This window comes from Poecilia latipinna, unplaced genomic scaffold, assembly GCF_001443285.1.
Source record: "Poecilia latipinna isolate Pla-1442-1.1 unplaced genomic scaffold, P_latipinna-1.0 Scaffold1695, whole genome shotgun sequence".
NCBI classification, from domain to species: Eukaryota; Metazoa; Chordata; class Actinopteri; order Cyprinodontiformes; family Poeciliidae; genus Poecilia; species Poecilia latipinna.
In genome coordinates this window covers 62,446-74,031 of record NW_015114311.1, presented here as the reverse complement: position 1 = coordinate 74,031, position 11,586 = coordinate 62,446, and the positions used below count along the sequence as shown (strand labels likewise).

At 38.9% G+C, this 11,586-nt stretch overlaps 1 protein-coding gene and 1 long non-coding RNA gene across 3 annotated transcripts; both read left to right on the top strand.

The window, feature by feature from the left end:
- The first annotated feature begins 1,955 nt into the window (after nucleotides 1–1,955).
- Nucleotides 1,956–5,198, top strand: LOC106964611 (uncharacterized). The gene is made up of 3 exons (XR_001428463.1): nucleotides 1,956–2,326; nucleotides 3,353–3,420; nucleotides 5,175–5,198. It is a non-coding gene; the product is annotated as an uncharacterized LOC106964611 (long non-coding RNA).
- Nucleotides 5,199–5,453: 255 nt separating this feature from the next.
- On the top strand, nucleotides 5,454–9,989 carry LOC106964610 (cysteine-rich protein 1). 2 transcript variants are annotated; one of them, XM_015060233.1, is made up of 4 exons: nucleotides 5,471–5,985; nucleotides 8,348–8,442; nucleotides 8,542–8,608; nucleotides 8,691–9,989. In XM_015060233.1, the coding sequence occupies exons 1-4, from the start codon at nucleotides 5,943–5,945 to the stop codon at nucleotides 8,699–8,701; spliced, it is 216 nt and encodes a 71-aa protein (XP_014915719.1). In that variant the 5' UTR covers nucleotides 5,471–5,942; the 3' UTR covers nucleotides 8,702–9,989. The 2 variants fall into 2 exon arrangements, with proteins under 2 accessions (XP_014915718.1, XP_014915719.1); XM_015060232.1 differs by having other exon boundaries at nucleotides 5,454–5,985; nucleotides 8,542–9,989.
- The last annotated feature ends 1,597 nt before the right edge of the window (nucleotides 9,990–11,586 follow it).

Below are 11,586 nucleotides of genomic sequence, written 5' to 3'. Positions count from 1 at the left end.
AATAATAATAATAATAATAATAATAATAATAATAATAATTATTATTATTATTATTATTATTATTATTATTATTATTATTATTATTATTATGGGTCGCTTCCATATTTTCCAATTAACAACAATTAGATCTTGAGTTCTAAGTCTTGCTTACATTCAGCATATAGTAAACATTTTAGCCTACTGACTCTTTTTTAATAATTGTCAGAGTTATGAGCTAAATTCATGAATGGCGCAGACGTGATTATGTATATTTATATTAAGATTATCTGATATCGATGCAAGAAGAGAAATATAAATGTTTAGACATTGCATGTTTTAATACCTACAGGTCTAGAACCCTGTCATTGGATGAACGGCGTGTTGTCCTTAACGGTGCTTCGCGAAAGCTTGAAATGTCCGTAAAATACAAGAAGGCAGATGATGGAACATTTCCGAGCTTTTTCATCCTGAACCAAACCAACTTGTTGTTACTGGCATGACAAGAATGTGGAAAAATTCTCAGCTTGTCATCTTCTTTGCTTAAGCTGTGGTCACGCTGTTTCTTATCTGGCCTCATATGCTGGGGTACCTAAAACCACGTCTTATGTGGCTGCAACCAAAATGGCGAGTCGAAGAAGCACAACTTCTAATTTGCAAAGTTAGGTGTATAAATACATGCGAAAAATATTTTAGGTTTTAGATCAAACAAAACATAAGACTTTCACAAAGAAGGAGATATGGTTTCTACAGAACATTTGGGTCAATGGAGTCCATGCAAAATTACCAGTACCAGATTAAAATATTATTGTGTGACAATAGTGGCATTTCTATGAGTTTACAATAGAGAAAGCCTGACAAAAAGAAAATGTAATTCTGTTGATTCATCCACCAATTCTGTCCTGTTTGCATTATAACATTAATAGTTTTGTTTGTAAGAATCGTGATAGAAAATGTCCTTGCTATAATACACAGACTCAGTCATGTTTGCACACAGGGTCTTCCACCCCTAAAAATAGACTGAACTGAGATTAAACACTTTGTAGAATTGATCCAAAACCAACTTAAAGATGACGCCATCCCTAAACCTTCACTTAAACTTTACATCTGACCAAATTAGGACACAAAAAGCAGAAAAACAGAGGCATATTTGTCACACACCAACAAACAAAAACATTCATCCAAAGGCTTTTGTCCAGATCTTCCAAAACAACATAATGTCCCATAATGCAATCGGACTGACTCAGCCACTCATGACTGCTAATCGTCTAATAATGGCTGCCATGCTGTAATCATATCACTCCACAGAAGCATGAGGGGACTTAGGGGCTTTCCTAGATTAATAGAGGAAAAACAAGGAATTATTTCGCTGACTTTTATTCATTGATACCTTCAGTAGAGGATTATGGCCTTTGGACCATCTGACTGCAGGGAGACTAGCACAGGAGGGGAAGATTTGTGGGGGGGGGGGTATTAAAAAAAGCATCCCAAATATGTGTCACCACATCACAACATACAGAATTCAAGAAAGATTCATTTGACCGTGGCAAGTTATCTTCAAAAAGGCAAACAGAGACGAGCAATGCCTTGTGGTAAGGGGGCAACCTAATGTAGTAATAAAATTTCTCTTTTTAAAAGAAAAAAAAAATTCCCATATCAAAGAGGGCAGTAAATGCAACACAGAAAAAGTTTAATTTGAAAAAACAGAAAAAAACAAAAAACAAACACGATATAAAAGTTTTGAAAAGTAAATCTTCACATGGTCTCCTGTTATCTTCATCCGCTTGATTTTCTCCACCTCACGTCTCGTACTGTGAGCACAACAGTGAGCTTGTTGCTGAGACCAAACCCTAAAGCAGTGTCATATTCTGGGCTTGGAGGTGCAAGGAGGATGCCAAGAGTTGAAACAGGATGACTCGTGACTGTGAGTGCAAGGTGGAAAAAAGACACCTTTTTTCTACTGTGTGTGTGTGTGTGTGTGTGTGTGTGTGTGTGTGTGGTGAACATTCATGTGCATGCACATGTGATACATTCAAAGTGTGTGTGGGAAGAAGGAATCCTTCCAGCCGTTTTCTTTCTTGAACCTCTTCCTGTGTTCCAACCCCTCAACTCCTCCCAGCCCACATGCAGTTCTCAGAGCCACACCAGAGGACACAGAAGAGGGGAGAGCAGCTTGAGTTTCTCTCTGTCTCTCTCTCTCTCTCTCTCCCTCTCTCTCTCTCTCCTCCTCCTCCTTTTCCACCAGTCGCCTGTAAATCCCTCCAGTTCCTGCCGACACCTTTTTCCCATGTCTCTCCATCCAGTTGGTGTTGGTGTTTCTCATATGACTTGGCAGAAGTGAACCATGCGTGTAAGTGAGCGCCAGTGCGGGAGTGTCTGTTAAGAGTTTTGGCAGTTTTCTCAACACGGCCTCGGCTAAAGATCCACTGGGAAATGTGGTTTTAACGCCCCCTCTCTTCTCTCCTCCTGTTTCCGTTCCCTCTCTCTCTCTCTCTCTCTCTCTCTCTCTCTTTCACAATTGCATTGAGTCCCCTTTTCAGTGCTTTGCTTCCTCTTTTGTTTTTTGGTTGTTTTTTTTCTTTTCTTGATTTTCTCATTATTCCCTTAATTGTGTTTCAATTTTATTTGAAAGCAACCAATGGAAATCTTCTTTCTCGAACGGGACAGGTCGCTTATTATTTTGTGTGCATATTCAGTGGCTGTTCTTTATTTAAATCCCAAAATCATAATTAGCATCAAAAATCATTGTGAGTTGTGCATGCATATCAGCCGCCTGCGATTCAGGATGTAACTCTCCAAATGCTGCCTGTCCACACACAATGAATGCTGATGGAGAGACATGATAGGTTATCCTTTAGGGAAGCCTGGTCAGATGAAATAAATGCTTGGTATTCTATTCCTCTGCAAAGCATGGCACACAAGAGAAGGATGTTGGCAAATATGCAAATGAAGACATCCTGTATATATCAAATGGATATATAAAGTTCAGTGAGAGCCACATGGATTTTTGGAAGAAAACCTGGGTGTGGGGGACAAAATCTAGGACATGTGTTCTTGATGTGTACAAAATAATAATGTGTTTTAAAAGGTGGATGAAGTAAAAAAATAAAAAAAAGATCCTATTGCAGGTTTTATTTCTGGAAAAACTGAAAGTTATATTTGAAATCATATAAATCATGAAAAAGAAAATATGGCTGGTTTGTTCTCGAGCTACAGAGAGCGAGCAGATAAAATATTTGACTGTTCAGAGAAACAGCATGTCTGAGTTTTCCTTTGCAAACGTAGTAAAAACTGAACATACTTGAAAAATGTAGCTTTCTTGCGAATCGCTGCACTGTTAATTATTGTGTAACCCTGACTCAACATTCCATTTAAGTGAAAAGACTGACTCCCCAAAGCGGCAAGGCCTTGGGGCGCCACGAGCGCTGAAGAAAAAAAGAAAAGGTAAGTTCTTTGGTTGTACCCCAAATTAGCTTTCTAAGGTTTATTTGCATGTCTGACAACTGGGGAACGGGAATCACTTTAAATTGTGTGCAGTGTATCACGGAGCTACGAGTCTATATTTTCCACAGTTTCTCCACATTTGTTACATGTATCTCTGAAACATAATTGTTAATGTCATTCTGAATGTTTTCTGTCGAATAAAGGTCTGGAGATTATAGGCTGCCTGGTGTATGACACAATTCTTGTTGGCCTGGAACTGAGATGTCGCTGATTTATTTGGAGTAACTGCCATGTTCAAACATTTTAACAATAGAAACGCTAGAAACCTGTAAATGACAACAGTATTGTTTATGTTATTATTATTATTATTATTTAAATATGGTTTGCAATCTCATTTTCTCCCCTGTTGCACAGTTTACAGCTGTCATGCAGCGTGTCAACATTCCTGTCTAAAGAGTCGCAACCAGAAGATCTCTAATTTGAGATTCCACTTTTGGCCTCTGTTCTGCTCTGTAATTGTTAGGGCTATCAGCTGAAATTCATGGTTAGACCAGAAATGATATGTATTCAGTATAGGATGCTGCAAAATAAATGGAAGATTTAAAAAGAAATAAAGGGTTAGAAAATGCACGTTTTAATACCCTCGTGTGTATAATGAGTGTTGTCATTTGATGTGAACATTGCCCACAGAAATAGCCCAAATAAAGGTTAAGATTACTCAAAGAAAACCTTTAATGACTGTAAAATACAGCGTGCCAAATGCTGCAAGATTCCAAACCACAACACCCCAGCACCACTGACATGACAAAACTTCAGAAAATTCTCAGCCTGTCAACTTCCTGGTATATAGTTTATACACCACTTAAAGAAGAAAAAAAATTGTTCAAATGTACATCAAGCTATTCAAGTTTTAAACTTATTACCGGCAAGCTTACAGATATTTCAGACCTTCATCTTTGGAGATGAGCTCCTAGTCGGCGAGTTTGGAAGCCCTTCTTCTCATCATCCTAAACTTTAGCTGCCTTTTTGTTTTTTTTTTTTTTTGTTTGTTTTTTCCAATTTGATTCAAGTCAGTTTATATAACTTCCAGCCAGTAGAAGCTTGAGAGTAAAATTAAAGCATGAATCTTAAATCACACATTTTTAATAACAAGACTCTTGTTTCTTGTCTACTGTATTGAGACGCCAAACATGTGTGATGCAGCCAGTCATGTTTTATCTTGTTTTCCAGGCCATTAATTCACAATACCGTTTCCATATCTATGGATTTGCACTTTTAAAAAAAAGATATGTTCATGGAGAATTCTGTCATGATAAATCATAGACACTTTAAAAGGGAAGTCAAGTCAGTGCTGTTGTAGCTGCTGGTGGGTGGTGGGTTTAGATGGAGATGGGCCCCAAGTAGATTCCTGCTTAGTGCCTCATCCACCCTTGGGCCGGCCCTGCTTGGCAGCTGTTTTTTTATTTATTTTTTTGGGGGGGTGGGGGACAGGGGGGAGTATTACCTGTTGGAGTAATCCTACCAAGTGATATCACTTTCACTAAAGTAAAGCACCTGAATGTTTCTTCCTCCATGGTGTCTTCTATGTTTTCATGCAACCAGCCAGAAGCACATTTGCCTGTCTTCCTCACTGACTTCACCGATCCTGTTCCACTCTGGGTTTTTTTTTTTTTTCAGAAGTTCATGACAGTTCGCCCGCTCTCTCCCAGCTGAGCTGTTTCTGACTACTGTTACCTCACCCTCCCTCTCTCCAGGTTTGCCTCCATCACCTGTCTCGAGGGGATAACCGCCGCCCCCGTCCACCCCCATCTGTCCCTGCAACCAACCCGGCCTCGCCGTGCCTCACCCTCTTTTTGTGACGTCATTGAGGAGAAGTGCAGCCTTTGTGTGTGGTTTGTGTCTGTGTGAGTCATTACACAGCCGGTGTGCTTGTGTGTGTGTTTGAGTATGTGACATACAGAGAGAAAGAGACAGAGAGAGAGAGAGAGAGAGAGAGAAAGCGAGAGAGGCAATGGGCCGACAGGAAAAGAAAGGGAGAAGTATTACGTTTCCCATTTTGATTCAGAAGCTCAATTCGAGGTTTGGAATCTAGAAAATAGGGAGAAAGGAGCAGGAAAGAGGAGAAGATAGGTGGGAATCTGAGCTGCTGACAGCTGGTTTTTGTTCCTCCTTTCTTCACCCCTCTTTCATTCCCTCTTTACAACATCATTGTGTGTATTGGTGAGAAGCCATAGAGTAAAATATCAGCTTTTTAGGCCCTTTGATGTCTTTCAGAATGAGTGCAGGATGTGATCAGAGACACCACCTGACTCTTTTTTTTTTTTTTTCCACTGGCGCCAGCTTCTCAAATCTGAAATCTCAAACTTCACTCTCTTCCTGTGACGTCTGGCCCACCGCATCCGGATCTGACTTCACAAGATGCTGACATACTTGCAGTTAAACCGTTTTCCTGTCGAATTTTCAGTTCACACTTGCACGCACACGCATGATCTTTGTACCTGCACGATAAATAATTACAGACCATGGTAGGCTACTGTCCAATTTGTGGAAAGCCTGTCTACTTTGGTGAGTCTGACCTCTTTAAAATTTTACACTCTGTCTCCCTACGCCTTGGCCAGCATAGATGTCTGTTTCTTTCAGGGTTTTTTTTTTTTTTTTTTTTCCGTGTTGGGTCGTGGTTTTGTCTCTTTCTAATACTTGAGCCTAATACTGTGGAAAAAGCGTATCAAAAGTAGAAGTGTGTGGACAATTTAAGCTCATGCCTTCATTTCCAGGTTATAATCATGTGCCTGTAGAGGTGAAATTGATATCATGCACACAAGCAAATGTAAATGGGCCATCACCATTTTCGTGTGTTTTTTTTTTCTTGTGTTTATTTAGGGCTACAATTAATGCTTTCTTATTTTGTGTTCTGATGGAAAACCTAAATATCTCTCGTTTTACTTCTATCATGTTTTTCTGCTTCTCTTTGAACCGCTCACACACACACACACTCACACACATGCATAGATTCAAACCCCGGTATCCATAATAACAACAGGATGTGGGTCTGCCCAAACGAGCTTGCACGCTGCTCTCAGGGTTTCCTCCTCACCTTCAGTCTCTTTTAGTTTGCCGCACGCAGAGCCCTCGCTACATGTAGCCGCACAGCAACGGCTGCAAGTCTGCTTTGTTCTTTTTTTCAAAACAGTTTTCGCTTGCCCATCCATTTGCTTGGGAAAGTTCAGATTTTCTAATGTGACCCGGCCTACTTATCTCTTTTCCACCTCAATGCCCCAAAGTCTGGCCTATTAGTGTTGGGGGGACTGGAAAGGGGGAGCAGTCCCTTCATTTCATCTGGATCAATTCTCTTTTTAAAAGATTTATAACTAATCATTTCATTCATTCAGTGAATTTTTTTTTTTTTTTTCAAATATCACCTGGATTTGCGGAAGTTTGTATTGTGACTGAGGCATTGCACTTTTCATGTAGAGTGTGGTTTAAAAGTATTTGCCTATAGATGTATCTTATTTTGTTTTTTTTGTTACACTTAAATGTTTTAGATGATCACAAAGCTAAATTTCTGACAAAGATGACCCGAATGAAAACAAAATGCCAGGAAAAGCTGTCCACACCGGCCTGTCCATAGCAGCTACCCCTTAAAACTAATCTAAATGCTTGGGCCAACGGCGGACTGATAATTAGCCTTTTACATCACTTCAGAGGTGTGTTTTGTATGAGTTTCCTTTCCTGAAACGTTTTAGAACAGCTGTAAAAGGACACACTCCTTCCAGAAAGTTCCACTTTTTGTCTTGTCAGTCCACAGAATGTTTTCTTGAAAGTCTTGGGGATCATTAAAATGTTGCTGGAGGAAGGGGGGGATGGGCTTTTGTCTTCTTTTTGGTCAGCTGCAGTTTTGGCCCATGGATGCCATCTCTTGGTTTTAGCTCTATATGAAGCAGTGACTTTCACTGCTTCATATACCATATCGCTGTAAATGTTGTTCTGCGTCCTTTGGAGAAACTTTGGTAGGCTGGCAACTCCTGAAATAGTTCGCCTCTGATTCATATTTACTTTGTTCTCATCTGTTCTCGAATTTCTTTAAAACTCCTAATGATTTTTTTATTTGTTTTTTGATATCCTTTAGTGTTCTTCATGTTGTCAGACAACTTCTGTTTCAGTGATTTCTTTATCGTACAGTACAGCCAATCATTAAACGCTGTGGATGTGGCTCGGGAAACCAAACCAGAAAATTGTTGTTGATCAAACTTATTTCATGACTTAACAAAAAAAAAATGCAACTGTATTTTCACATAAGGTTGCATATGACTGAAACGCAAAAAACAGATTAAATTTGTAAAGGGTGGAAATAGTTTCTAAGACCTTGTATTTAACACATTTTTTCCCCAACCCAAGGATATAAACTGTATGTAAAAAAACAAAACAAAACAAACTTATAATGTAAGTTCACTAAAAACACTGACTCTCTAAAATATCACACTTAAAACACACATTTTCACCAACATATTTAGTTTTAATACTTAGTAATATTGTTAATTGTTTTTTGTGACTGCCAGTGACCAACTTTTACTTATTTATAATCAGTTTTTTATATATATATTTTATACCCTGTAAACATTTTAAAACAAGATGAGGCACTCCAAACCTCTGCTTCGTAGAAGTTGCATGCAGCAATTTTGGATATAGGTATTTTACCAACATGTTAGAAGACAATGAGTCAAGTTTTCTTGTTTAAAAGGTAGATGTCTAACAAACATGTATATCAAGAATTACAAATTGTTTTGTCATCAAAAGCTGCGCTAAAACTGTTCTGTATTTAAAGCAAGTAAAGGCAGATTACATGTGTACAGAAATGAAACATGTTCCACTTTAATAGTAAAGATGCATAAACTGCTCCTCATTTAGCTGCTGTTTGTCTTTGGCGCAGGGGAGAAGAAGAGGTCCTTAGGGAGGGACTACCATCCTCTATGCCTGAAGTGCCAGAGGTGCAACAGACAGCTGACGGCTGGCCAGCATGCTGAGGTACATAAGGAAGATAAATGAGACTAAAAAAATGAAGAACACATTCTGACTAAGTGAAAATGATGGCACAGTAATCGTGTGCTGATGATTGCATTGCAGTACGACGAGAAGCCGTACTGCACACACTGCTACATGAAGATTTTTGGCCCGAGATGTACACTTTCAGGTCACACTAAGAACACACACGCACACAGTGGCACACGTATGATTTCTGACTCTTTCTCCCATGTTTGGATCGTTCCTCACAGGCAGCAGGTGAAGGATGTCTCCACAGGAGCACGCACGTGGTCTTCATCGCCCAAAACCAGACGGAAGCACAACCAGTAAATAAATACAGACATCTAAGACGAGGCAGCTGAAAAGCCACAAAATGCAGAGGCTTTAATGATTAAACAATGACGAGCGTAAATCTAACTCTTGTTCTCTTTAGGAATTGAATATCTATGAATAAGGGGTGGTTACTTGAGTCTTGTCATACTGATTGTAAATTTGAACGGGTTTCTTTGCCTTACATTTTCAGAACTTTGCGACTGTAATTTTTTTTTTTTTTTGTATCTGCAATGACATTTTTGGTTTTGCAATCACAAGTCAATAATGTTATGCAAACTATTCATACATCCATAAACCTCAATGTATTTTATTTGGATTTAATGTGAGGGACCAACACACAGTAGTACATAACGGTAAAGATTAATATAAATTACATGTTGTTTTTGTGTAATTTATAAAAATATAATAAAAATGTGAAAATAAAATAAAAATGTGGAAATAAAGTCCTATATGCAACATTTTGCCTTCACAATTATCTGTCTCCTTAACAATTAACAATACAGAGCCCACTTAATTTGATTCAGGTGTTCTGGGAAAGCTTTGGAGGAAAACATCAGACAGGTCAGTGAGAAAGTTGAAGAGAATTTTAAAGTGGGGTAAAAAAAAATGAACAAGCTTTACTAAAAGAGGAGTGTCCAATCCATTATCTGCAAAGTGAAAACAAAAAAAAAGACAAGTGCAAAACTAAGACTATACATGTTGGGGAAGGTTTAATTGATTACTAAGCATTGATTGGAGAAGCAACCAAGAGGCCCCATGCTAAGAAACGAAAAAGTTCAATTTTCAGTTTGCCAGAAGATACTCTGTTTGAAGGGGAACAAATTTGAACTTTTGGCACTACATGGGGAAAAAAAAGCGTGCCAAAAAGAACTGAAACTATGCCATCGCTACAATGAAAGGCATGATTATTCATGTAAGGGTGCTTTTCTTCAGCAGAGAAACCGGAAACGATGAGAAGCTAGATGCATAGATGTAGGCTCATGAGTGAGTGGGGCAGAGGTTCACCTTCCAGCAGGACGAGGACTCTAAACATACATCCTGAGCAACAATAAAAAGTGGTTGCTATCACTTGAAATCCACAATTTAGTCAACAACTTACTAAAGTCAACTGAGAATCTGTGGCGAGATTGACATTCACTCTCCGTCCAATCCAAAACTGGTAGAAGCACACACCCAATTCTAAACATCGATGTTTGTAGTTGTATCTTTACAAAATGAAATAAAAAAAAAACCTTCAATGGGTATCAATACTTTTGCAAGCCAATGTACCTGCTGGCGCCTATTTGGACATGTGGTGCAGCTTGATTCACTCAGACACACTCCAATCACAGATAAAACCCATGCAGATGAAAAATGAGTGGAGCTGTAGGGCTCTTCCTCTCTCCCTCATCAGGAAGCCAAGGGGGAGGGGGGACAGAAGCATGGGATGGATAAGGGTGGTTGCTGTTGGCAGGGTAAACCACATCTTTTGCCAGCAGAATCTGCTGGAATGAGCGCTACAGAGGAGGGAAAGACAGGTCTCTCACGCTCTCATGCACACATGCATCGGAGCGGTCGTGTCCTCACTGCTGCGGGGGCTTGTCACCCAATGGTGGCTGAGGTGCATACAGCTTTGAGACACCATCCCTTCTCGAGAAAGGGAAAGGTGTGCTGGTGTCCTCTCCTGTCAGGGGACATATTTCCAGTACTCACCCATGAAGAAGGCATAAATTGATTGAAAGTGAATAAAGTAATAAGATTAGACCTTCAGAAACAATAAAAGAAAAAGCTACCAGTCATGGTTTATTACTGTCCATCTCCCTCTTCTATCTCCTCCTTCTCTCCCCACCTTGTCTCCTTCACCTCCAAACCTCCTACCTTGATCATTTGGCTGCTGTGTTACCAGCTGGCTGGCTGCTTATTTGCATGAGTTTCAGCTAGCCTGCCTCATTAAAAAAAGACAAGCACTTAGTGAAAAGGCTGAGTTTCAGTCCTGACCCTTGGTTTAAAGAAGCCAGGACATCGTCTAGTCTTTTAAAATGCTCTGGAACAGTAGTTCTGTAGACTTTTGTCTATATTTTCCAAATGTTTATGTGAAACCCTTTGGTTTCAAAAGGCCCATAAGGGATGAACAAGTTCTGTGAGTATGCACAAAAGAGAAATCAGTACCAAAAAATACCTATTTCGTTTTAATTTTCACCTAAAGTCAACTTGTTATAAGAGTTTGTCCCACACCAACTCAAGTGGCCACCCATTTTAGTTCTTGAAATGTCAAAATATGACAGCTTAAACAGACAAAAAAATTGGAACAATATGGCTGATCATAAAAATCAGATCAGATGAGCCAATATTTTTGCTTTACAATATAATATATCCATGGAAGTATTTAGGAAATCAGACAAAAGTATCTTTAAGAGGAGCATCAGACCTGAAGGGGAGTGAAAATACAAATGACAAAAAGTTCAAGTGGTGTAAATACTTTTGCAAAGTGCTGCACATATTCAAGTTTTGTTGGTGTTTATGCTTAAATGATTCATGGATTACAGCTAGGTGGTGTGTCCATCAATAAGGCATCTAAAAATAGTCAGAGAATGGATTTAAATTTTAGACCCTGTTATAATATGGAGCTAGTGAGAAAGACCTATTGGTAGAATCAGTCACAGTGTCCATATGTTCTTGAAGCTGATGAGAGCCAAACATTGAAAAACACTAAAAAACATGATTGCCTAGATAATGAAAACAAAAAAACCTACAAAAAAAAAAAAAAAAAAAAAAAAAAAAAAAAAAAATTGGGGTTTTTTTTTTGGTTTCTTTTTTGTTTAAAGTCCCACATCT

What these genes read in the sequence shown, in the direction of transcription:
- LOC106964610 (XM_015060232.1), top strand. Translation starts at nt 5,943, where the DNA reads ATGGTAGGCTACTGTCCAATTTGTGGAAAGCCTGTCTACTTTG. An exon ending in TGGAAAGCCTGTCTACTTTG is followed by an intron (nt 5,986 to 8,347) that starts GTGAGTCTGACC and finishes TCTTTGGCGCAG; the next exon opens with GGGAGAAGAAGAGGTCCTTA. An exon ending in CGGCTGGCCAGCATGCTGAG is followed by an intron (nt 8,443 to 8,541) that starts GTACATAAGGAA and finishes ATTGCATTGCAG; the next exon opens with TACGACGAGAAGCCGTACTG.